Here is a 24,739-nt window from a genome sequence, read left to right as displayed (position 1 = left end):
TTATTTTCGTCGGACCTGTACCGACGCTGTTGCAGTAATAAATGCGACGCATGGATGAGTTTCTCTGGATGTTTCAGTCCTTTAATCCTGAAATGTTCTCCGGGTGTCAGAAGGCCGATTTTGTAACCGTCTTTATGTGGCTCTGAAGGTTCAGGTTCTCTGGTTTCCAGTGTTTTGATCTCAACTAAATGTTCAGAAGGTTTAGTTTAAGTCTCTGTTCCCAGAGACTTCATAATTCATTTGTTGTTTATTTATTTTGCGTATTTAAAATGTCTTCCACTTCCAGTGTTAAATGTTCATTGGAATTTAAAGTTTATTGATTTGTGAGAATATCATCATTATGTTGCTGGAAAATTGTTTCAAAACAACAACAATATTATTATTTATCAGAATAACTTCTGGGACATTTTATCGTCAGTAGAATTTATTGTTGCAGATTTTGTTGGTCATCCATTCTTTTCTATTTTGTTGGCCAATTTTTTAAAACTATTGACTTGTGGTCAACGGCCAAACAAAATAATTTCAAGGGCCACAAATGGCCCCTGGACCACACTTTGGGCACCCTTCCAGATGACGTCTTTGGTTCTGGCTGGTAGGACTCCGGTTCTGTTCTGGATCTCAGGATAAAATCTGGTTCATTTTTCTAAAATGTTTTTGTTCTGGCAGATTATTTCACTTATAACTAGTTACTTTTTTCATCTAAATTATTATTATTATTATTATTATTATTATTATTAGCTCCTATTTGTTACGGAAAAGTTACTTATCAGTTAGTTTGGTCTTAAATTAAGTGAAAAGATGTTTGCAGCAGAAACTAGATTTAAAATACTTCAACGTTTAGTTTTTTCCGTGTTTATTTCCAAAATGAAGTTAGAAAAACTTCACCTTGAAAATACTTTGAACTTAGAAACTTTATGTAATGTTTTAATCCAATCAGGAAATTATAAAAGTGCTTGAACTGTGCAGGACAAACATCATGATATTAGCCTGTCATATCAGTCAATATCAATAATTATTGATTAGTTTTTGTCTTAAATATCTGACGTACTCCGAGCTGTTTGTATTTTTAAAGTTTTGAGGCAAAGTGGGGGAACTTGAAACCGATTCAGGCCCAGTTGGCAGGTCGTTGCTAGGTAACCGAGATTTGGGGGAACTTGAAACTGCCTATTACCCAGCAGGTTGCCAGGCAACCAGAGAGGGAGCCAGTCGGTTGATTTCACCAGCCTGGAATATTCTACGTTTTGAACATTAGCTGCTTTATCTACTGATATTGATCTTGTTTCTATCACCCTCTATATTATTGATTATTATTGACTTATTGTCCAGAACTGATCAAATTAAATGTAGTTCTGATTGATTTTCTCTGTAATTTCTTTCTTTTCAGCCAAAACAGAGTAGAATATGAGAAAAGAGTTCGAGCACAGGCCAAGAAGTACTCTCCGTCGTAAGAGGCGCCGGCTCGGCCCGGCCCGGCCCGGAGCCGCCGTGGCTGAAGGAACGGGTTTAAGGAGAAGCGCCCCCCACCCTCCCCGCCCGGCCTCCATGAATGTGCCCCTCTCACACCGGGACTCGCTTACAGACTCGTATTTAAACTCCACATTCTGTGCCATCCGTTCTCCCTTCGCCTGTCCGTTTGGTTCTGACCCGCCGGGCGGCGCGGCGCCGGGAGGGGACGCTCGTTTCTTTTTAAACGTTGTCTTATGTGGTGCAAGGGACGCAGCTTCGGTTTCTCCATCAACTCCACGCGAGCCGTCTGTCATCCATGTTCATGGAAGTAAAAGTCTTTCTTTTTTTTTTCTTTTTTTTTGCTCTTTTACAGGGTCTCTTCCTTTATTTTGTTTTCCATAAATTTAATGTAAAAATCTGCTTATTTCATTGTCAGTATTTGATCTGCTGTATAATGAATGGCACTTTTATACTGTTGTATCCCACTAGTGTCTCTAGATGGTCCAGTCTAATTTCCTTTCCCAGGTTTTTCTATTCAGCATGCTGTAATATACGATAGATCTGCTGCCTTGGCTTTTTGTTATTCAGAGTGTTGCTATGGGATACATAAAAATGGCCGCAGTAACTGAGGCAGGTAGGCTTACTTCTGTACTTTAAGGTTATATGGTGCTTTGTTCATGTATGTGTTTGCTTAATAAAACTTTCTATAAAACCTTCAAGTTGTTTATTACTTTATTCAAGCAATCAAAAGGGTTAGGGGTTAGGGTTTTATTGGTGCCATAAAATCATACATTAACAAAAGCTGTGAGAAAACATGAAATAAAACGTGTAGAGTAATTTTACAAATCCCCAAAAAGCTTAAATGTTTTTATTTTACCTCATTAAAACCATAAACTTTGTTTTCACTTCAACCCTGAAAGCAAAATCGGCAGTGAAACATGGTGGAGGCAGCATCATGCTGAGTGGATGGGAAGATAGCTAGAGCTTATGCTGTGTACAAATGCGGTCACCATGGTAACCGCGTTCCGGTTAACGAAGTCGGGTTTCCAATATGGCGGCGCCCAGGTAGACGTTCATGTTGGTGCGTACAAACATTTTGCTTCACTTTCAACAACCGTAACTTAATTTGTTCAGGTTAGTTTCAGGTCCTGCATGAAACACTTTAAATATGTTTCTGCCTCATCTTACTGCTGCTGAGCCAAGCAGCCGCCATTTTTCTTGCTTTCTTTCCTGACTTTCTACTACTCTCCCATTTGTTTTATTTCAGTTATTAAAGGGGCAGTGCCATGTGTTTTCTAGGTATATAGTGTCATTTTACAGCATAAATAACTTTAAGTTGTTATAAAAAATGCTTTATATATCAAATATGACTCAAGAAATTTGACTTCCTAATTTAACACCTTGAATTTGGGCCTCTGTCTCTTTAAGAACTGCTCTTTCTGAAGCTCCACCTTCAGGAAGTCATCCCAATATGGCTTCTCTATTAATGTTTCTACCAGTTGCTCTGAGCAGCAGCTCCTGTATTGAGCTAGTCTGAAGGAGCTGAGTGGGGGAGGAGCTGCGATTTAAAGGCGGGGCTAGATCCTCCCAGGCGTTTTGAACAGCTGAATGGTTGCCATGGAGATTAATGGATTTCTCAAACATGTATGAAATTTTATTTTTTTTTCTAAATCACCTTGAGACTACATTTGTTGTGAATCGGTGCTAGGTAAATAAACTCAATTAAATTTAGTAGATGTGATCCTAATCACCATGACAACAGAAAGAAATTACGATCGCTTTCTGTTGCATCCATGTAGATTTTGATTTAAAAATCATAGTTTTGTCCTAATTTATTTTTGAATCGTTACGGGGCCGTAAGATATCAGTCCTGGACTGTAAATGGCCCCTCGCCCCACTTTGAATATGTGTCAGAACAGCCTAGTCAAAGTTCATATGTAAATCTAATTGAGAATCTTTGAGAACTAAGAGTTGCTCTGCAGTGTGTGTGCATGGTTGTGTGTCTCTGTGTTGCCCTGCGACAGACTGGTGACCTGTCCAGGTGACCTGTCCAGGTGACCTGTCCAGGTGACCCCGCCTCTCACCTGGAACGTTACCTGGAGAGGCACCAGCACCTCCTGATGGATGGATGGATGGATGGATGGATGGATGGGTGGATGGATGGATGGATGGATGGATGGATGGATGGATGGATGGATGGATGGATGGATGGATGGATGGATGGATGGATGGATGGATGGATGGATGGAGTTGCTCTGCAGTCATTTTGACCGGACTGAAGCGTTTTTACAGTGACTACCTGGAGTCGCCCCCTGCAGGCGCTCAGCTGCAGCTGCAGGTCTGGTTATGAGTGGATGCACCACAGGATGCCATGAAGCTGAAGTGAATATTTTTCCGGGTTTTGCTTATGGAGCTGATAAACTGCTGGGTTTATGCCTCCATCCCACCCTCGGAGAAGCGCGGGTGGGCCTTCAGGTCTCCATGGCAACCCGCCGCGGCGCAGCCGGCCTGCTGCAGGCAGCTGAGGGTGCAGTACTCGTTGCAGTACCAGGACGACTCCTTCTCCAGGGAGGTGTCGCTGCAGAGCCAGCAGCCGGAGTCCTGCGCCGGGCTGCAGGACCGGCAGTAGCCGCTCAGGCTGCGCACCGACAGGCGCTGGTCCAGCGGCGGGGCCGCGCAGCCGCAGACCGACTCCCGCATGCTCAGGACGTCCACTGATGACGACATGTTGCTGTAGGCCCGGTTCTCCATGAAGTGCTGCTGGAACTGCGCCGGGTACTGGTCGAACTGGAAGTCCTGGACCGGCATGCACTCCACCAGGCTGTCGACCTGCAGCGCCTCCTCTGGTTTCAGCACGTCGGCCGCGTTTTCCTGCGTGAGCACCCAGCTCTGCCGGACGGTAAGGAGCTCGATTCATTTTGTAAACTTCTGATTAATCGATTAATCGTCAAAATAATTTGTTATTCTAAAGATGAATCTATTCTAAAAATTGCTCTCCAGAATAATAGCTTATTCTTTCAGTTATTCAGATTAATCGATTATTCTTTCAAATATTCTGATGATTGATTGATTAATGTCAGAACAATCAATTATTCTTTTAATTATTCTGATGACTAATCAAATAGTCAGATTTATGGGTTATTTTTCTATTATTCTGCTGATTAATTGGCACATTCTGCAAATTCTTTATTTAATGGCTTAAGCTTCCTTTGTAGAAAACTAAAAATAAATTTTAAAACCCAAATAAATAAATTATATTTCCCTTTTTAAATAAGAAAATAAACATTGCATAAAATAAAATAACAGCATTTCCTCTAGTGAGTTCCCGCTCGTTTAATAATGAAATGATTCTTCTGACATCAACATGAGAAAAGATCTGGACTGAACATTAATTCATGTTAAATCCAAAATCTATATTTTTGTCGAGTTTTGCCTTAATTGCGGCTTTGATTATGTTGTCTTTTATCTTTAAACAGCAAGTATTTGAATAATTGGTTAATCACAACTAATTGGATGAATTATCCACAGAACAAAGATGCTTAAAAGACAATTTCACCATTAAAAGGAACTGAAACAAGCAGCAGAAACAGTTTATCGGCGGAGGCTGCAGGCTCTGGATTACCTTAAAGTCTCCCTGGCAGTCTTTGTACAGGCTGTGGAAATACGGAGCAGGAGTTGGGATGAAGGTGCTGCGCTTCCACCTGGGTCAAAATGTTCCGTTTTTAGATTTTTAAAAATGACATTTTTAATCATTCTGAACGAGGAGAGCCTTACTTCCTGACTGAACCGTAGCAAACCAGCACCAGAGCCACCAGAGCACATAACAGGCCGAACGTCACCGGCAGGTTGAAAATGAATCCGTTTTCCTTAAAAGCTGCAGAAACACAAGAAAGCCCATAAAAACCAACCGACAGGAACGTTTCTGCTCTGCGGTCTTTATTTAATCTGACCATCAGCGGCCGGCTCCGTCCTCCACTGAGCCGCAGAGGACCAGTCGCTCCACTGGCCCTGGTAGTGGCCCTGGTTTGGACTAGACCGCACTTGTGCAGCGTAGTCGGTGCCGGGCTCAAAGTGCTCGTCTTCCACAGAGTGTGATGTGCTGCTGATGGTGATGTTATGAGCTTCTAGCTAAAAAAACAAGCAGGCGAGAAGAATCCAGTCATCCTGCAGATCCCAAACATCAGATTTCACCGAAATGAGAGGATGAATAGAACCTGGAGGAAACGTTTGGACCCAACGGGGTTCCGTACATCAACACTGGACACAGATTATAGCTGTAAAACTTTATTGAGAATCAGATTATTATTATTTTTTTTTAATTATGAAAAGCTTCATTAAAATATGTTGAATTGTTTAAAATGTCAGTTTTAAAGGAAATGCGTTTTGTAAGGAATAATCTTCATTGTTTGATTCTTGTGTTGCCATAGTTACAATCTGAAGCTACGACGAGTTTAACTTTTTCTTCGGCTTGTTGGACGATATGGCTGAAAAACGTATCGCGATATAAGCGTTTCATATCAGTTTATCAATAATTATTTATTTGTTTTTTTGTTTTGTTTATATCAACATAAATACTGATGAACTTTCCTGTTTTTTCCAGTTTTCAATCCATTTTGCTTTTTCATTTTTCAGCAGTTATGAAACACGGCGGGGAAACCCGAAACTGCTCCAGTTACTGAGCAGGCCGTTGCTAGGTAACCGGAGTTTGGGGGAACTTGAAACTGCTTCTTACCCAGCCGGTTGTTGCTAGGCAACCAAAGAATGAGTGCGTTAGTTGATTTACCAACCTGGAATGTTCTATGTATTAAATATTCTATCAGACATATTTTCTATTGATATCGATCATGTGTCTATCGTGATACATATTGTTATCGATGTATTGTCTCAGTAATTAATAACTAATAATGGCAGATTGATTTCAGGCCCAGATGATGATGATCTCACCCGGTGTTTGTCGGCCATCTTGTGGATCTGCAGCTGATACGTCAGGCTTTCTCTCAGCCCCCTTCTGGAGAAACGCTCATAGGTGCTTTTCCAGGTGAAGCGGAGTCGGGTGGAGTTGTGGCTGACCTCCAGGCAGCAGGGGGCGCTGGGCTTGACTGACGGTGGAAACAGAGCGGGTTTAACCTGAGCTGTCACAGGTATGTTGACCTTTCACTTAGGACAGCCAATAATGATTATTCTACCAATTATTCTGACGATTAATTGATTAATCGGATAAAAAATTGGTACATTCTGGAGATTTTTCATTAAATCACTGAAGCCTTTTTATAAATTGCATTAAAAGATGTGAATAAATAATTTAAGCAAGAAAATAAACAATAAAAATTGTGTTTAATAGGAGATTTTTTAAAATAATTTTTATCATTTGATGAGTTTCTGGGTTCCAAAAGTAAAAAAACATCTGAGAAAATTTTTTTGAAATTTTTTGATTAATCTCAGAAATTTCTAGAAAAAAAACTAGAGAATCAAAAACTTTTTAAATACTAAAATTTCCATTTTTTTCTTTTGTGCAAATCATCAACTTTTCAGACTTAAAGGTTTCAATGGTTTTTTTCTTGAAAATTTCAGATTTTATTTCTGACAAATGTTCAACTTTTCAAACTCAAAAATAATTTTTTTTTCCCACAAGGTTTCTGAGATTAATTTTGAGTTTTCTTCTCATAAAATTCAGACTTTGGCCTCAGAATTTTTGTAGAAATAAACTCAGAAATTTCCAGGGTTTTTTTTCTTGCAGTTTAAACTTTTGGAGCTCAGAAATTTTCACCCTTTTTCTATAAAATTTCTGAGATTAATCTAAAATTTTCACAGGTTTTTTGGGAGAAGTTGACTCCCAAAAAACCTGTCTTCAGTGTCTCTAATACGCCGTAGTTTATTCCTGTTCTGCTTTGTGTTGCTCTGTCACAAACGACCCCAGTAAAATCGAAAAGGTTTGGTGTTGCGATAAAACGAGTGAAAATAATCCCGACTTACTGTGTAACTCCGGCTCATAATCTTCCTTCAGTAACTCACAGGTTTTGTTGTGGTTTTCACACAAAGAAATCTCAAACTCTTCATCGTCTGAAAATGTTCCCGTTTCGTTGTAGGGCGTCAGGGATCTGTCGAGCGAACAGAAGAAGCCGGCCGTCGTGTTTTTCAGCAGACATTTATACTCTGTTCTGTGGAGGAAGAAACCAAAATGTAATGGCCGCCGTTGCTACGGGCAACAGGCTGTTTAATCCGCCTTACTGGTCCAAATCGGCGACGACTTTCAGCCAGTAGGTTTGGTCGCTGGCTGCTGGTGAGGCGTTCAGGGAACAGTTAAGGGTGAACAGATAATTGTTCACACAATCCAGATTATAATCTGTGTCTGGAAAAGATGGCAGATGTGAATTTTGATTAGTTTCAGTTAATCTCAGTGATCTTAATCCCATCCAGACATTTCTGGAACGTTCCTGAGTTTATTCTCCTTTCATTAACTTAAAATAAACAACCAGTTGTCAGCAGGTAAAAATGCTGATTTCTGATTTTTAATGTGTGAAATTAATCTGTCTGCTGTCATTTGGAGGTTTAATTTGAAATTAAATAATTTGTTTGGACTTAAAATTGCATCAAAAGTTTTCTATAGAAGAAAAAAAGGAAAAAAACATTTACTTGAAAAATAAGTAAATATCTTATTAAATAATTCATAATATTTGAGAGGAAGAACAAAACAAACAATAAAAGCGAATATTGCCTGCAAAGTATCTTTTTTATTATTATTATATTTAGTAAACAAAACTCCACAACTAAAATAAGACAAGTTATAATTAGTTTCCTACTAATATACATTTACACACATTTACAACTAATTATTTTTTCATCAATACTTAGGAATTATTGACTCAAGATGAAAAGTTATCTGTAATTTAATTTATTTTATTTGTATGAAGACATTTCCACTAGAAACTGGACTAGAATTACTTGGTAAGATTTAGTGTTTTTCAGTGCAGAGCGAATATAAGGAAGACGATAAATGTTAGCTTCAGCGCTAACACGACTTCTGCTGTGCGTATTAATGCATGTTCAGGCATGTCGGGTGTGTAAAATATCACAATTTGAATCGTTTTCAGAGGAAGTTTTAAGTGGATTTTAACTTTTATAACTCGGTTCACTGTTGCTGAAACTGACGGACAGGAAGTAAAGTTTTCGCTCCATTTCTTTAAGTTCTTTAGTTTTAAGCTTTTTTGTCTCATGTTTCAGATCTTTAAGCAACATCTGAAGCTCTGCAGGCCTCACTGCCTCAGCACAGGTCAAAGGTCATGACTTTACAACATTGTGAATCTGCTGTTTTTAGTCACTCAGTTTATTTTTTTTATGATGTGAAACTCAGTCAGTTTGGTTGTTGATTTAAAGTGACACAAACAAAATAAATCCAGTAAATACTTTTTCAAATGGTGCCAAAACGTCAGTAAAATACCAGAAACATGATTTCATCACCATTTCCTTCTCACCTTCTGTTTGTTTCAGTTTCTGACGTCAGACGCAGAAACGCTGAGAGGATTTTAGAGCCGTTGTAACCGAGCGATTTATTAATAATTTCTGGGTTGAGTTTGTTTTTGTTTCAGCTGCGCGTCGTTATCTTTGACTGAAATAGACCAAAGTGTTTTATTCTGCCTGACCGAGGCGTCAGACGTGTGAAAAGTCAGACGCTGAGAGACGTTCGCAGCCGCTGCTCAGAAGAAATAATACCAGATCAAACTTATTAAAGCCAGCAGGAGCCATTTACAGCCACAGATTCAGAGTTTTTACTAAGATTCTCTTCGTTTGAAGAGGAAACAACAACTAAAGTGCAAAAAAAAAAGACTTAATCCAAGAATATTTGGCCTAATTTCTGGTGCAAATATCTTGAAATAAAACAAAAACTACTTAAAAAATTAAGTTTCCCCAATTAAAGCAGCTTGTTTTATCTGACATTACAAAAAGTTTCAAAGTTCAGGGGTTTTGCAAGTTACTTGTAAGTTAATTTTGTTTATTTTTATTGTGCTGAGATGTTTGCAGTAGATACTAGACTAACATTACTTGGTAAGACTTTGTGTTTTTGCAGTGCTGATAAGGAAGACTGTGAGCGTCAGCTTCTAAAACGGTCTCCGCTGCGCGTATTAATACTTTTTGAAGTGAATTTAGTGTGTGAAATATTTTTAAAAATAAGCTAAAAGCATTTTAAATTAGTAATTACTTAGAACTGATCAAAAGGTTCCAGTTCCACTGGCAGATTATTTCATTTTTTACAGTGGAAAAACATTTTTAAAGTGTAATTATCTGCCAGTGTTACTGCAGCTATCACTGAGGAATTACTGACTTAAAGCAAACTAATATTTCTCCATTTTGTCTTATTGAAGATACTTAGAAACTAGATCAGAAATACTTTTTAAAATTTGTGTTTTTAGCAGAAAACAGTTCATTAGTTTCTCATAAAACATGAAATCAAAATTTTAAAGCTTTAAAACTTTGATCTGCTGAAGCTAATGAAGTTTTTCTGTTGGTAGTAAACAGAGTGAAACCTGCGGCCGGGTCTCCTAGCAACCAGGTGGAGCGGAGGAGAGTCAGGATCAGCAGCTTCATCCTGAGAGGAGGCCGGCGCTCCATCATCATCATCATCATCATCAGCCGCCGCCGCTGGCTGAGATCTCTGCGCTCTCTGAGGTTTCAGCAGCAGCTTTAAAGCAGACAGAAAGAGGCGGGATCCGTTTCTCACCAATCGCCTGCTTCACTCAAAGAAGATGTTGTTTGTTTTGTTGTTTGATTCTAAAAGCAGCTGAAGTGTAAAATAAGTTGAACAGCAAAGCCTGACTTCATCAGTGAACATCCAGGCCGCTGGGTTTCTGTCGTTAGATGAATGTTTGTGAATCGTGGATGCTCGTGCTGGTGGGACTGTACGGAGGGTTTCATGCCATATTCACCATGTGGTGAGGCTGGTTTTGATCACTGCGCTGATAAACATGCAGAGATGAAACCAAACGTGTCACGACAGACGTTACAGTCTGAAGAAGCGAACAGCCAGCGCTGAGCGTCGTTTCACTTTCAGCTGGAGGAAACTGTAAAAACTTAACAGGTTTAATCACAGAAACTGATTTTCTGCTAGAAAACGTAACTTTGTTTCAGAACGCACCGATCTGCTGTTTTCACTTCTGATACCGATACCGATATCTGAGGTTTACTACCGGCCGATCTGATAAAAAAAAAAAACAGCTGATGTGACTTAAAACTTTTTCTTTTTAAACACAAACAGATGAACTGAATCATAAATTTATTTTATAACTGCAGCAGTTCAGCACTGAAACATGGAGAATCAACTTTAATCTGTTCAGTCGGAATAACAGCCAGTGGAAATGAATAGAACAAAAACATTAAGTTTACCTCAAACATAAACACCAACAAATGCTTCAGAATATCTAATTATGAATTATACATTTTAAATAAATAGTAAAGCATAGAATTAGACTGAATAGATCTGCGTTTATGAGTCGGGCTCGTCAGAGCCGGCCCAAAGCATATGCAAGTTAAACAGCTTAGGGCCTCCACATCACCAGGGGGCCCCCAAGAGCCCAGAGCTGGCATATGCATATATAAAAATACAAATTTATATTGAAGTATATACAAATATACTTCATAATAAATTTATATTTCATAATAAAATTAATCAAGTAAAGCACAGCGTAGTAAAAATACTCCTAAATGTCATTTTTTTCAAAAACGTTATTCAAGTAAATGTAACTAGTTATTACCATTAGTAACCGTTATTAAAATACCAAACATCTGGTATATTTTTGTCTGTCTGATGATCATTTTTAAATATGAGATGATTGATAATTTGATCGGTTCCTCAGAACTTTTTACCAAATACTGTTTTACTTCAGTGAAGTGTTTGGCTGCTCTTCCTAATATTTTTTCAGTTTTCCTCAGTTTGGGTGTTGTTGGTCCCACGGTGGCTGCTGCAGCAGGAACAGAGGAGCTGTTGAGCAACGCAGCTGCAGCTGCAGCAGCAGGGCTGCGGCGCTGCGGCGCTGCTGCTGCGATGCTCAGATAAACCCCCCGAGGCCCACGGCTTCCTTTAGCGCCTCTGATTCTGTAGATCTTCAGCTGCAGCGTTCGATGAGACCGTCTGCCTGAAAACGACCAAACGATTCAGAACGACCATCTGGAGGAAAATAAAAACCTGACAGCAGCTTTCAGAAGAACTGGACGTGAGGTCAAAGGTCAAAGCGATAACAGTCATCTCTGCTGCGTTTGGGTTGGGTTGTCGGAAACATCTCATCTGGCCTCGCCGCAGCAGAACTACGACCTATTTTTATTAATTAGCAGCTCGACCTGCAGCGCTGATGGAAATATTCATGTTGTGCAACCAGAGATGTGTTGATCTTCGGCTCTGCAGCATCTGATAGCAGGAGTTTGTTTAAAAAACATCTTCATCTGTGGTGGTGAAACTGATACGATGCGTCTGGATGACATGAAGCGCTTTGCTGTCACACTGATAACAAGGATTTTACAGGAACATCTGCCTGATAACAAGAGAGAAAAAATAATCAGTCAACTGTGAAAACATGAGATGTTTTTACTGCGAAACCAACGGAAGGCAAATTTCTTCTATCAAATAAAGTATATTTGGTATTTTAAAGTGTAATAAAGGTCTTTAGAAATTAAAATCATGTGCATGTTTCCACCTGAGGTTTATTTATTTAAACTGGATTCTGAGTTTAAAAATGCAGTGTAAGTTGGTGTCCAAACTGTGGTCTAGGGGCCATTTGTGGCCCTTGGAATTATTTTTTTCATCCGCTTACGACAAGTTGATCGTAGTAAAAAACTTGGCCAGCAAAACAGAAAAGAACTGAACCAGAAACTTGTGGCAATTATCTGTTTTTCTTTTTTGATGAAAAAAAGAAAAACAAAAACATTTTTTATGTTTTCAGCGATTTACAGATTCCATAAAAGTTTTGTTCATTTTTGAGCAGGTCAAACTAAATAAAAGGGAGAAAAAAGTTACAATAAATGAATTTTTGCATTTTATATTTGAGGTTTTTTTTAAATCTGCTGATCTAAAGCATTCCCACATCATGATTCTGCCACCGCCATGCAGACAGGTTCTCTCTGCCGTGTTTTTTTTTTCTGGTTAACTGCAACTTAATCTCTTATGCTTCTTTTTTTTCTTGTCACTTCCATAAAAGCCAGATTTGTGGATTCTACAGGTAATAGTCGTGCTGACAGACTGTTCCACCTGAGCTGTGGATCTGTGCAGCTCCTCCAGAGTTCAGGCTCATCCCTGAATTCTGGTTCTGGATGTTATGTTTTCTGATGATCCTAAAGATTCGTGCCTGGATTGTGCTTCAAAATCCTCTAAACACAGCATTTATCTTTGGCTTATCTCACATTTTTCCTTCCACTCAACTTTCAGAGACTCTGAATATTTTCAGTCTCTTTAAGCCAAAATCACCAAAGTTACAAGATATAAAGCCTGGAAATATTTCACTCTGTGTGATGATTATGTAATGACCTTTCCATAAACTAAACATGATTCTCGAGCAACGGCCATCGTTTTACCCGGTTTGGCCATGGCCCCCGCCTGGCCACCCCTTGTGGCCGCCACTGGTTTCAGACACGGTTCTGCTGAGCTGAAGCCATTTTTTATTGATTCTTTAAAATATGTTTTTATTGTTTATTTTAGCATTGTTCCTGACCTGGTCTGTCCACCCCTTTGAACATTGTCTAGGGCGCCAATAAAAAAATATTTTTATTTATTCAGATGGCTAACAGTTATTAGCATGGTGATCTTTGTGGTGGATATTACGTCCTCATCGTGTTTATTCATGATTTACTTAAATGAAACTATAATGTTAATTTTTCTCATGCTAATATTTTGGGGGAGCAGTTTTTAGTTAGGCTACACCGGAAACCGGAAACTGGCTGGCCGCTGTTGCTAGGTTACCACGGACTCAAACTGCTAGCAGCAGTGAGCACGGTGGTCGCTGTGGAAGATATGTTACGTCCTCGTCGTGTTTATTCATAATTCTTTTGTATGTCTACTTACATAAAACCATACTGTTATTTCTTTCCATGCTAATATTTTGGGGGAACCGTTTTTTAGTTACCGGAAACCGGAAGCTGACTTAGCGCCGTTGCTAGGTTACCACTGACTCAAACAGATACGTGCCAGTCGCTTTGCGGTCTGTTTTAGATCCTCTAATCCTAATATTTAACATTTACCAAACCCTGTGTTTCTTTTTTGGCGTCTTAAACGGTCATTTTAAGTTTATAAGCAAATAAGTATTTAACAGTTTTTAATTTTTAGTTCTGAATTGTTGCAGTTTGTTAATTAAAGTAATAAAATGGATACTAGTATTAAGGTAAGCTCCTCACGTAGCCAGCTGGCTGCTGCTTTATTATCTGAATTGTACGTTTATTTTTAATTATTATTTAGTTATTTTGTTTTAATTGAGTTTTTTCCTCAAAAATGATACAAAAACCTACAAGTTAAAGTTAAAGTAGGGCCCTAAAATACCTAAAATATTATGTAATGCATGTAGAAATAAGCAGAGACACGGTATTTCTCCATGATTAATTTTTTAGCTTAGTTTAATTTTCCCAGGTAATAAAAACAGATTCCTGTTCTCCATAGGTACCTCGGGACCTGAAAGCAAAGTTGTTGCTATGGTGACATCATCTTCATTGCATTTTTGTTTATCTACACCAAAAATCGCCCAACGTCAGGTTTTAACCCTGGATTTGTTCTTCCCAGGACAGACATCAGCTTCCACGACATGGAGGTCATTGACCAAATCCAGTCGGTTCCTGATCTGGAAAGGTGTTTCTGTTTACGGTCGAACTTCCTTTGGCTCCTGAATGCCTGGGAGGCGCCATGTTTTAACCGGCGCTCCCTCTGGTGTGTGGCAGTGCCCTGTGCAGCGTGTTGGCTGTCGACCTCCCGGAGCCAAAGAAAGGCGTCCTGCTGGAGCTGTACGTCCAAACGGTGCTTTTCTGTAGGCAGCGGGGCTTCAGTAAGGAGCAGACATCTGCACTGGTTTCCATCATCAAGTCCATCCACGAGGCCAACATTGGTGAGCAAAGCTCAGCTGTTTTTATTATGAAGCATCACTGACGCTGTATTGCATATTTTAGGTTAAATATCCACTGAAAATAGTGCAGTTTGTAACTTTTATTTTAAAATATGTTGTATTGGTTAAAACTGTCTCCATATCGTGACGGTTTGTGATGAGTCAGATAATCTGTGAGAAGATCGCTCCAATCCACTTCCTCTCTGAAGAAATGCACCAAAAGCAACCAATCAGAGCCAGGAGGCGGAGCTTAGCGCTGTCAATCAACCTTGTACGCTGCTAAACGTGCTAAAGGCGAGAGACAACTTATCTTACAGGAAAACCATTTATCTGTCTTATTACCAGAGTTGGGTAGTAATGAGTAACATTTACTGAAGTAACTTTTGTTGGAAAATGTACTTTTAGAAGTATTTTTACCACGCTGTACTTTTTACTTTTACTTGAGTAATTTTATTATGAAGTATTTTTACTCTTACTGGAATGAAATTTCTGGATTTTCTACCCACTGAATAAAAAACTAAAATGTTTTAACCAGAAATTCACCAGACAGACTCACACCTGCAGTTTCTCTTAAAGTTTCTTCTGTTTTTAAAGAAACGAATCTGGAAAAAAATTATTTTGCCTGATTTAATTTTTTGTAACTTATATGAATTATTGTAATTTCCACTTAACTTTATATTTCGGTCTGATGTAATTTTTAAATACTAAATGATTGATAATTTGATCAGTTACTCAGTACTTTAGACTTTTTACCAAAACCTTTTGCTCTTTTTGGATGGAAACCTTTGACCTTTGAGTATGTTGAAGTTTTTTGGGAACTCTACCCAAATATGTAAGAACATATTTGTTGAAACCGTATTTGTTGCATACAGCAGCTTTTAGATTAGTGTTTAAGGGAAATATTCTTCTTCATTTTGCAGAAACTCCTCTCAACAACTCTGAGCAATGTTTCAAATACTGCAACGACCTCCTGCTGTGTCACTCGGTCAGGGTGTGTGTCACCAACAGCCCTATTTTAGTCGCAGCTGAACTTTTATCTCACCGCCGCGTTGCCTCCTCATGCGCTCGTCTCTCTTCCACCAGAGACCTCCCTTCAGCGTCAAGCTGTTCAGCCTGGACGAGGTCAACTGCGTTTTAAATTACATCCAGGACCATTACCTGCGGCACGACAGACTCTACAAGTACATATTCACCCCGCAGGTAACGTCCGTTCAGCCCGGCGTCTTCCAATGGGAGAACGGGAGCATGAAAAATCCCAAAGGTCTGTTTTAGTGGCAAACTTTCATGATTTTCACCCAATATGGAGAAAAATCTGTCCTGTTCAATGGCAGATTAGGGCCATTGAAGGTAAAAAAAAAAAACCCAGTACATTTTTGCCAAAAAATATCAGATTGTGGAAAAAAAAACATGAAAATTTCTGAGTTTGAAAAGTTGAAAATTTACTAGAAAAAAACGAAGATTTTTCTTTAAAAAAAGCAAAACATGGAAAGTAAAAAATTACCAGCAAAAACGCCAAAAACAAAAATTTTGAGATTTATTTTTAAAAAACAAGGAAAATCCAGAGAAAAGTCACAGATATGCTATAAAAACTCACATCTAGGGAAAAACATGGAACTTTTTGAGTTTGAAAAGTCAAAAAATGTGCTAACAAAAATGTTTAAATTTTGAGATTAATCTCAGAACTTTTCCCTCACAAATTATCTAGAAAATCTTTGGGAAGAAACTTAATTTGCTTTTTGAAATTAAGACATTTTCTAGCAAATAAATCTAGCAGAAATAAATCTTGTTTTTCTACAAATTTGGTGTGTCCATTTTTATTAGAATAAACAAATATCAAAATATTCTTACCTAGACATTTTAAAAGAAGTTTGGGATTTATAATTTCTTTTCTTTGATTCATTCATGTGACAATATGTGGAGTAAAGTTGACACTGAATTGTTTTCTCCTTTTTAAATCTCCCAACAGGTAAAACTTGACCTGCTTTTAACTTATTCTGGGAAGGGAGGCGAGGGACTGGCTGCAGACGAGTCCGCTGATCAGGGTAACAATTTCTCTGTTGAACCTGCATCAACTGGAGACAGAATAATAAAAAACTCTTCATCCAAAACAGGGGACGATTCTTCTGAGGCACAGAAAACTTCGGCCATGGAGGAAGAAACTGCAGAAAGTAACATGACTTTTACAGTTTACTACAAATTCTGGTGAAGATTTGTGAAACTAAATCTTATCAAGTAGTTTTAGTTTCTAGAGCGAATATCTAACTTTTCAATAAGAAATATGATCCTGTTTTGAGTCAGTAATTCCTTAATATTTATGAAAAATTAGTACTTCCTAAGGAAAATCCTCATGTTATAAGTGAAATAATCTGCTGGCAGATTTTCAGACCTTTCTGGATTCTTATCAATCAACTGTTAATAAATTGATAAGTGGCAATTTTCTTAAAAACCGGAGTTTTTTTCTTCAGTTGAAAAGGTCGACCGTATTTTAATAACATAAAGGCAACATTTTTCATAACATTAATAAAAAAACAAATTAAATGTTAACATTTTTTCCTGAATAAGCAGAAATTTGTGGTTTTCTCACATTATTAAACTAGAAAAACAGGAACATCGTAAGTTGCTCAGTAGAAAAATAGAAGATGAAACGAGTAAAATGTGAAAGTGAATCCCACATGAACTGTGACCTTCATGCAGAAGTACCGTCTGTTGTTGCTAGAAGGAATATTAAAACTTCGCTCCATTTATGATTTAACTCATTACAATCCTCAAAATATCCCGTTTTTATTGGCATCGTGTTATAATTTTTCCTGTGGAGTTTATCTACCGTTTGGATTTCAAAACAGAACCGCATAAAAGGTATTTAACGTCCCACACGGGACTCTGTTCGGACCGTTTGCCTTTGCCGTTCCGGTCTGGCCGCCATCTTTGTTTCAATTGGCTCCGCGTAGTAATGATCAGCGGCGCCCTCTGCTGGATGGCGGTCAAACTACAACATTAAAAGGCCTAAAAGGACGTTATCAGTCAATCATTTAATATTTAAAAATATTAAATATAAAGTTAATATCAAAGTATAAAGTTAAGTGGAAATTTTGGTATTTTAATGACCAAAATGACAATAATAAGTGACTCAAGTAAATGTAACTAGTTGCTACCCCACTGTGATGGGAACATGTTTTAATCTAATAAACTATTAGTTAAATGTAAGTTTACAGATAGCATATATAATTTTAAGATTTCTTAGAGATGTTTTATCAGGCGGCTATCAAAATGGCCGTCTGTGTTTACAGCACGATCACTGTGTGTCGCCCCTCCAGCCTCCGTGGACCTGAAGGCCCTGGTGGAGCAGGAGGTCAAGGAGCAGATGGAGCAGGTGTCCAAGCAACTGGACCAGCGCATCAAAGAGACGGTGTCCGAGCAGAGCAGCAAAGCCCAGTCCGCCAAAGGCGGCAAGAAAGGCAAAAAATAACCAGAACAGCCAACGTTAAATTAAACTACTTAACCATCCGTTTTATTGTCAGTAAAACATCTGAATTCACATACAGTACATCCTGAAGCAGGCACTTTAAATGGAAATGATCAAAGCAAAGAGTCGGGAATGCTTTTACCATCAGTGAGTGGTTACGTTGTTGAGGAATGCCTGAATCAGAACTACAGTAACCTACAGTACCGACACCCAACTCTGGAGAGTCTGAGCGTTAAAATAACATCTGAATGTTTTCATTTCCAATTTCCTTCTGCAGATCAACGACTGGCAGGTAAAAGTCTAAATATACACAGTGTACTTATGGAAATTATTGTGCAACATGTCCTCCCCTACAAAGTGCATCGCAGATGAAAACATTTCACTCACAATCTTGGATCGACAAGATAAGGAATATGAACACATGCATCTTGAAGCCGCAGCGATGCGTTCAGGCGTCGCACTTCCTCATCCCTGAATTGCACATGTCAGAATTAGACAGTAACACGACGTGGCAGCGACATGCACACGGTTAAATAAAAACAAACTAAAAGCAACGGCTCAGGTTTTACAGCGGCTCTACGTCTCAAAGTCCTCCAGGCCCAGCAGGACGATCTTGGCCGTGTTCTGGAACAGAGCGGCCCGGTTCTGCTGCTCGCCCTTCTTCACCCAGTGGCCGTAGATCCGGAAGGCGCAGCCGTCGATGAGCTTCCGCACGCCGCGGAGCGAGTACGGGTCTCTGGCCAGAACTTCCCGGGTCAGAGGTCGCGTCCGCCGGTACCGGCTGTACATCCTGATGCAGGCCAGAACGCTCACGATCAGAACCTGGACGGGACGAGAAGAGAGAGATGCTGCAGGTCATCAAGAGTTTAGTCACAAAGCTGCTTTTATTGTAGAATGACGGCGCGTCGGACCACACTGCAGATAAAAACATTATTTCAGCCAAAAAACTCAGAAATTTAGAGATTAAACTAAAGAATTCTCTAGAAAAAACATGATAATGCTTCAGTTTGAAAAGTCAAAAATATGAAAGAACAAAAGCATTTGAAATTAATCTCGGATGTTTCCAAGTTAAAAGCTTGAATATTTCTGAGTTTGAAAATTTCCTGGAAAAAAACAATCTCAGAAATTTTCTGAGTTTAAAAAGTCCATACATTTTCTAGGCAAAACTCAGGAGATTTTGAGATTAAGCTCAGAAATGTTCAAGAAAAAAACTGAAAATGTGGAAACTTCTGAGTTTCAAAAGTTGAAAATTTCCTGGAAATAAACCCCTGAAGTTTTGAGGCTGATTGCAGAAATTTTCTAGAAAAATGTTTGAAGAGTCACAAAGTTGCCAGTAAAAAATTGAGAACATTACAGATTGATTATATACATTCTCTAGACATTTTTTAATTAATTTTCAGTTTCAGCATTGGCGTTTGTGCTCCTCTAAGAAAAAGTTCAACTGATCCAAAGCAAATTTTAGATTTTTCAAACTCAGGAAATTTTCTTTAAAATTTTCTAGAAAAAAAACCTTGGATAAGTTAAAAACTTTTTAAAAATTTTCAGTAGAAATGTGAAACTCATAAAATGTTTTTATAACGTGATTTAAAACTCAGAAGAGTCGATTCCACATAATGCCGCCCCTTTCAATAGGAAACGGGTTTGTGCATAAAATTCTGTAACTTAATCAGTATTATAGTAGATTGGCTGCCTGGCTTTTTCTAAAATAAAATAAATATCATGATATAACTTTAGTTTATTTCCTGACTGCTGTGGCTCACCCTGAACGTCTTCCTGGGGCTGAAGAGACGGACGTCTTCCCTCTGGTACAGCCTGAAGAAGGAGTGAGCCAGCGCCTGCTCTGCGGTCAGCCTGGCAGCCGGGTCCACCACCAGCAGCCTGGAGATCTGAAGGCCGTTTGCACAGACGTTAAAAACCAAACCGCCTCCTGATAAAACCGTGCTGGTCTGACGGGGAGCGCACCAGGTCCTTCACGGTGTCGGATCTGTCGTCCCACTCCGGGGAGCTGAACTGGTACCGGCCCTCCATGATCATCCGCAGCATCAGCATCTGCTTCCGGTGCCAAAACGGAGGCGAGCCGGCCAGCAGCGTGAAGAGGATGACGCCGCAGGCCCAGCTAACGGTCGGGACAAAACACAAGAGGTTAGCACTGCAAAAACACAAAACCTCACCGGATCGTTTATCTACTTTATAAAATGTCTTAGAATGTGACAAAACCAACAAGTAACTTTTCAGCAAGACATAGGAGCTTGTTTTTGGTACATAATTCATTAATATTGATTAAAATAAATGTTAGTTTCAATGGCAGATTATTTCACTTATAATGTGGGGAAAATGTCTTGTTATAAGTGAAATAATATACCAGTGGAACTAGAACTGGGTTGCTAGGTAACGGGCCGGGTTTGGCTGGGGTTGCTAGGTAACGGGCTGGGCTTGCCTGGGGTTGCTAGGTAACGGGCAACCCCAGGCCTGGGGTTGCTAGGTAACGGGCTGGGCTTGCCTGGGGTTGCTAGGTAACGGGCTGGGCTTGCCTGGGGTTGCTAGGTAACGGCGCCAGTGGAACTAGAACTTTTTCATCATTATTAAGGAATGGTTGACTGAAAAGAAGCTCCTATTTCTTGCTGAGAAGTTACTTTAAGTTAATTTTCTTGTTTTTCAGGTGTAATAAGATGTTTCCACTAGGGCTAGATAAAAATATTTGGTTAGGTTTTGTGTTTTTGCAGAGGGGAAGCTGAGGGAAATGCTGCGGAAAGCAGACTTACAGGTCCACCTCCTTCCCGTAGCCTGGATGCATCTCATCCATGGAGCATTTCAGTATTTCCGGCGCCAGGTATCCAGGTGTTCCACAGAGCTCTGATTTAAGGACACAAAGCGTTTCAGACCGCATCAGGACATAAAATCATCAGTGTTTCTGTTTCTGAGCTGCTGGGTGGAATCTCCAGGTTACCTCTGAGCTTCTGTCCAGGCTGCAGCTGCACAGAGAAGCCGAAGTCGGACAGCTTGATGTGTCCGTGATCGTCCAGCAGGATGTTCTCCGGCTTCAGGTCCCGGTGGACGATGCTGAGGGAGTGCAGGTACTGCACCGCCTCCAGCAGGGCGCGCATGATGCTCCTGGTGACACAAACACACCGGCTCATGCCTCCCATTCACTGTCTGAGAACTAACCAGCGATCACAACCATTAGGGCTGGAACGATTAGCACGATTAATCGGGGGGAATCGATTGGAACGATTAGCACGATTAATCGGGGGGAATCGATTAATCGTTAACTAAACACTCAAAAAAAAAATTTGCTGAAAGAACAACACAGTAAGAGCAGTAATGAACCCAAAACTACAAAAATAGAAACATTTGTGCTTCATTATATTTAATTATTTTATGCATACAGTCAAATAGTTTATTACTGGTGTTTGGAGTTGCAGTCAGTGAAACCCAAAGTAAATGATCTTCCTGTAAACAGATAAATGTTGAGGGTTCAGCTCATTTGCTGTGGAGCAACAGGCGGCCATCTTTACTCCCCCTCAGAAACGACCTTCCTGTTTTCATCAAGGTCACAGCCGGTGACCTTCTGGATTTATTAACGGAGCAGTTTGACTCTTAGAGGCAAACTGAAATGTGGCGTCGCTGATCAGTTAATTAAAAGAAGTTATAAAACTCAGTAGGTTTTACATCACAGCTTATAGTTTCCATTGAAAATCAGTCAAGGCTGATGGATTTTAATGATTAATTACATATTTATCTAGTTATTTTACTTTTTTCCCTTTTCATTCAACTTTTATTTGCATTGATTTTATCAGTTTTACTGCTTATTTTTATTGTTTTGTATTTTCAATTAATTCACGTTGTTTTGTTTAACTATGTAACTTTATTTGCCGTTTTATCTCTTTGTTGTTTTAATATACAAACATTTTTCAAACCTTTTTCCTATTTATTTATTTTAGGATTATTACTTCATAAACTTCCTTATTTTTCAAATCTTCATACCAAGTAACAATTATTTTAGTAATTAATTATTCTTTGTATTAATCAGATATTGGCACATTCTGCAGATTTTTAATTTAACCACTTAAACCTTTTTTATACAATATTAGAAACATTAAATAAACAAATAATTTAATTCAATTTTTAAATGGAAAATATGTTTTTCATCTTAAATGCAAAATGTTTATATTTCTGTAGAATTTTGGCTTAATTACATCTCTGATTGTTATTCTGTCAAAAAATTGCCTTTTTGAGTTAAGTTACCAATTAATCAATTACTAAATTAGTTTATGATTTTGTCAATAATCGATTAATCACGATTAATCGCTTCAGCCCTAAATGTTACTGACAATATTAAAAATATTTATGTTATCTATTTATTAATTTATGTATTTGTTATTTTTTTGTCAGTTTGTTTATTTTATTACTCATTTACATCTAAGATATAAATTATTATCTGCATCCTGGAGTGGCTCCGTTTATTGTTAGAAAGAGTACATTTTTAAGAAATACTGAGTTTCTGAGACATTCAGAAGGAAATTAGGAAAATAATACTTAGTGTTGAGTTGTTTTTATTATTTGTGCTGATTATTTGTTTTTTATTCTTTTATTCTTTATATTTGTTTACTTTGGGGATTAGGCGGTTTAATGTCTTATGCCAGATGTTTTGAATTATATAAAATTAAATTATGAGACGATTAATATACTGAAGGCTGTGACGCCAAGAGCAAATTGACACAAAATTATTTATTCTGTTTTTAATAGCAGCAATAATCAGTAGAAACATTAAAGCACTGGTGGCGCTCACCTGGTCTCCTTCTCACTCAGAGTCACTTTTTCTGTGAGGTAGTCAAACAGCTCTCCTCTCCTCATTCTGTCCAGAAAAACAAACACAAATCTACAGAATATTCTCACATGTAAATAATATTCCCATTTCTCTGTTTGATACTCACAGGTCAAACACTAAAAATATGAACGTTGTGGACTCGTAGGAATCAATCAGGGTGACTGGAGGAAACCAAACAAACAGAAAGCGTTAAAAACAGGGCCGGTCAAAGCATTATGGGGCCCTGAGCAGATTTTCACTGGGGCCCCCAAACCAACATGTCGTTCCAAAGCTACGCTAACATACCTGCTATTATTAGTGTTGCTTGGAACTAGCAGAGTTGGATAGTAACTAGTTACATTTACTCATTTACTTGAGTAACATTTTTTGAAGCAATGTACTTTTAGGAGTATTTTTACTACGCTGTACTTTTTACTTTTACCTGAATAATTTTATTATGAAGTATCTCTACTCTTACTGGAGTGAAATTTCTGGAATTTCTACCCACTGAATAAAAAACAAACATGTTTTAACCAGAAACTCACCAGATAGACACACAGCTGCAGTTTCTGTTAGAGATTCCTAAGTTGTTGTTTTTTTGGGAAAGAAACTAATTTGGGAAAATATCCTTTTCCCTGATTTTGTTATTTGTTTCTATTTATTTGAATTATCGCCATTTTAGTCCTTAAAATACCAACACTTCCACTTAGCTTTATATTTTTTGTCCGTCTGATCGTGTAACGTTTAAATATTAAATGACTGATAAATTGAGATTTTGCCAAATATTTTTTACTCTTGAGGAATTTCTTGGGTGGCTACTGTTCACTTTTACTTGAGTAGAAATATGTTGAAGTAGCTCTACTCTTCCTTCAGTATAATTGTTGGGTCTTCTGGTTGTAATCAGAGGCACTGACCAACATTTTGATGTGAAATGATGGCAAAATTTAAAATGTTGACTGATTTTCTCAGTTGTTGACTGTGTGGCGTCTTCATTACTGATGTTTGGAGTTGCAGTCAGAAGTCTTATTCTTGTGTTTTTATGTTGTAAAGCACTTGTTGCTGAAATGAGGTATAAAATAAACTGGACTGATTGAACTCTAAAGATAACAGAAATAGTTTGTCCATGTTTTGATGGCGTTTGAACGGAACCTACTGATGGAGGAATGGCCCTTCACCATGTTGAGGACCTGGATCTCCTTCAGGGTGGAGCTCTTCACCTCCTCCAGCTGCTGGGCCGTCATCTTCTCGGCTGTGATCTCGATGATCTTCACGGCCAGCTCCTGGCCGGTGTGTCGGTGCACACACCGCCTCACCACGCTGCTCACCCCCCTGCAGAAGCAGCACACACCGGAAAGTACATCATGTTCCCTCCGCCACCAGGCGGGTCGCTGAGTCCTAACCCGGCTGCTCAGCTGGACTTACCGGCCGATCACCTCCTTGGGGTCGTACTTCTGGTAGAACTCCTTCGCCCCCACCCAGTCAGGTAATTCATCTCCGAGAACGATGTCCTTGGTCATGATGTGAATCTACAGCAACAAACTCGGGTCACATGTCACAGTTCACAACAAACACCCCGCTAACTCCCGATAACACTTATTTTCTTTTTGTTTTACAATAATCCCGATACGCAGACTTTACCCTTTACGTGTTTACTGCTAACACAAAACTCAACCGCTTAAAAGGAAATGAAGAAATACGCCAGTTATCGTTTTGGTTGGTTCACTGACCGAGCAGGAAGCAGCTAAAACAGGACACGGTCAAATAAAAGACGTCCAGTCAGTTTAACTGATCCACTCCGCTGGAAATCATGACGGTTTGTGATCCGGCAGCTCTGAAACCGACTAAAACTCACTGCTAAATCCGCAGCAATGTTTACATTCTGGTCAAATTCCTGCAAATCGTTTTTCGCCGGTTTCGACTGGATGTAGTGACACTGCCCCCATGTGGCAGGAGATG

General features: G+C 39.0%; 4 protein-coding genes across 12 annotated transcripts in view; 2 read left to right on the top strand and 2 right to left on the bottom strand.

The window, feature by feature from the left end:
• The window catches only part of ube2ib (ubiquitin-conjugating enzyme E2Ib), a 5,646-nt gene extending 3,481 nt beyond the window's left edge, over window positions 1–2,165 (top strand). Inside the window, exon 7 of the mRNA XM_008436321.3 lies at window positions 1,385–2,165. Within this exon, the coding sequence (XP_008434543.1) occupies window positions 1,385–1,448 (64 nt within the window). The 3' untranslated portion in view covers window positions 1,449–2,165. The remainder of the gene's footprint in view (window positions 1–1,384) is intronic.
• On the bottom strand, window positions 2,165–10,084 carry LOC103481062 (interleukin-21 receptor). The gene is made up of 8 exons (XM_008436319.3): window positions 9,969–10,084; window positions 7,675–7,795; window positions 7,420–7,604; window positions 6,391–6,545; window positions 5,397–5,574; window positions 5,221–5,320; window positions 5,069–5,147; window positions 2,165–4,335 (listed from the first exon to the last, which is right to left on the bottom strand). The coding sequence occupies exons 1-8, from the start codon at window positions 10,069–10,071 to the stop codon at window positions 3,877–3,879; spliced, it is 1,380 nt and encodes a 459-aa protein (XP_008434541.2). The 5' UTR covers window positions 10,072–10,084; the 3' UTR covers window positions 2,165–3,876.
• Window positions 10,033–18,017, top strand: cfap119 (cilia and flagella associated protein 119). 8 transcript variants are annotated; one of them, XM_081601103.1, is made up of 9 exons: window positions 10,033–10,110; window positions 14,078–14,112; window positions 14,198–14,263; window positions 14,353–14,516; window positions 15,434–15,504; window positions 15,597–15,713; window positions 16,480–16,555; window positions 16,625–16,681; window positions 17,828–18,017. In XM_081601103.1, the coding sequence occupies exons 3-9, from the start codon at window positions 14,220–14,222 to the stop codon at window positions 17,977–17,979; spliced, it is 681 nt and encodes a 226-aa protein (XP_081457229.1). In that variant the 5' UTR covers window positions 10,033–10,110; window positions 14,078–14,112; window positions 14,198–14,219; the 3' UTR covers window positions 17,980–18,017. The 8 variants fall into 8 exon arrangements, with proteins under 8 accessions (XP_081457229.1, XP_081457231.1, XP_008434537.1 ...); XM_081601105.1 differs by lacking the exon at window positions 10,033–10,110 and adding an exon at window positions 10,312–13,475 and having other exon boundaries at window positions 14,203–14,263; XM_008436315.3 differs by lacking the exon at window positions 10,033–10,110 and adding an exon at window positions 10,312–13,475.
• phkg2 (phosphorylase kinase, gamma 2 (testis)) lies at window positions 17,995–24,717 on the bottom strand. 2 transcript variants are annotated; one of them, XM_008436316.3, is made up of 10 exons: window positions 24,511–24,717; window positions 24,206–24,309; window positions 23,937–24,112; window positions 22,911–22,965; window positions 22,766–22,855; window positions 20,924–21,087; window positions 20,739–20,829; window positions 19,939–20,092; window positions 19,737–19,862; window positions 17,995–18,798 (listed from the first exon to the last, which is right to left on the bottom strand). In XM_008436316.3, exons 2-10 carry the CDS (start codon window positions 24,298–24,300, stop codon window positions 18,553–18,555), a joined length of 1,197 nt encoding a protein of 398 aa, XP_008434538.1. In that variant the 5' UTR covers window positions 24,301–24,309; window positions 24,511–24,717; the 3' UTR covers window positions 17,995–18,552. The 2 variants fall into 2 exon arrangements, with proteins under 2 accessions (XP_008434538.1, XP_017166360.1); XM_017310871.2 differs by having other exon boundaries at window positions 22,766–22,831; window positions 24,511–24,716.
• Between the last annotated feature and the right edge of the window lie 22 nt (window positions 24,718–24,739).

This window comes from Poecilia reticulata, chromosome 19 (assembly GCF_904066995.2).
Source record: "Poecilia reticulata chromosome 19, P_reticulata-male-v2, whole genome shotgun sequence".
In the NCBI taxonomy this organism is placed as follows: Eukaryota; Metazoa; Chordata; class Actinopteri; order Cyprinodontiformes; family Poeciliidae; genus Poecilia; species Poecilia reticulata.
This window is presented reverse-complemented; position numbering and strand designations above follow the sequence as displayed.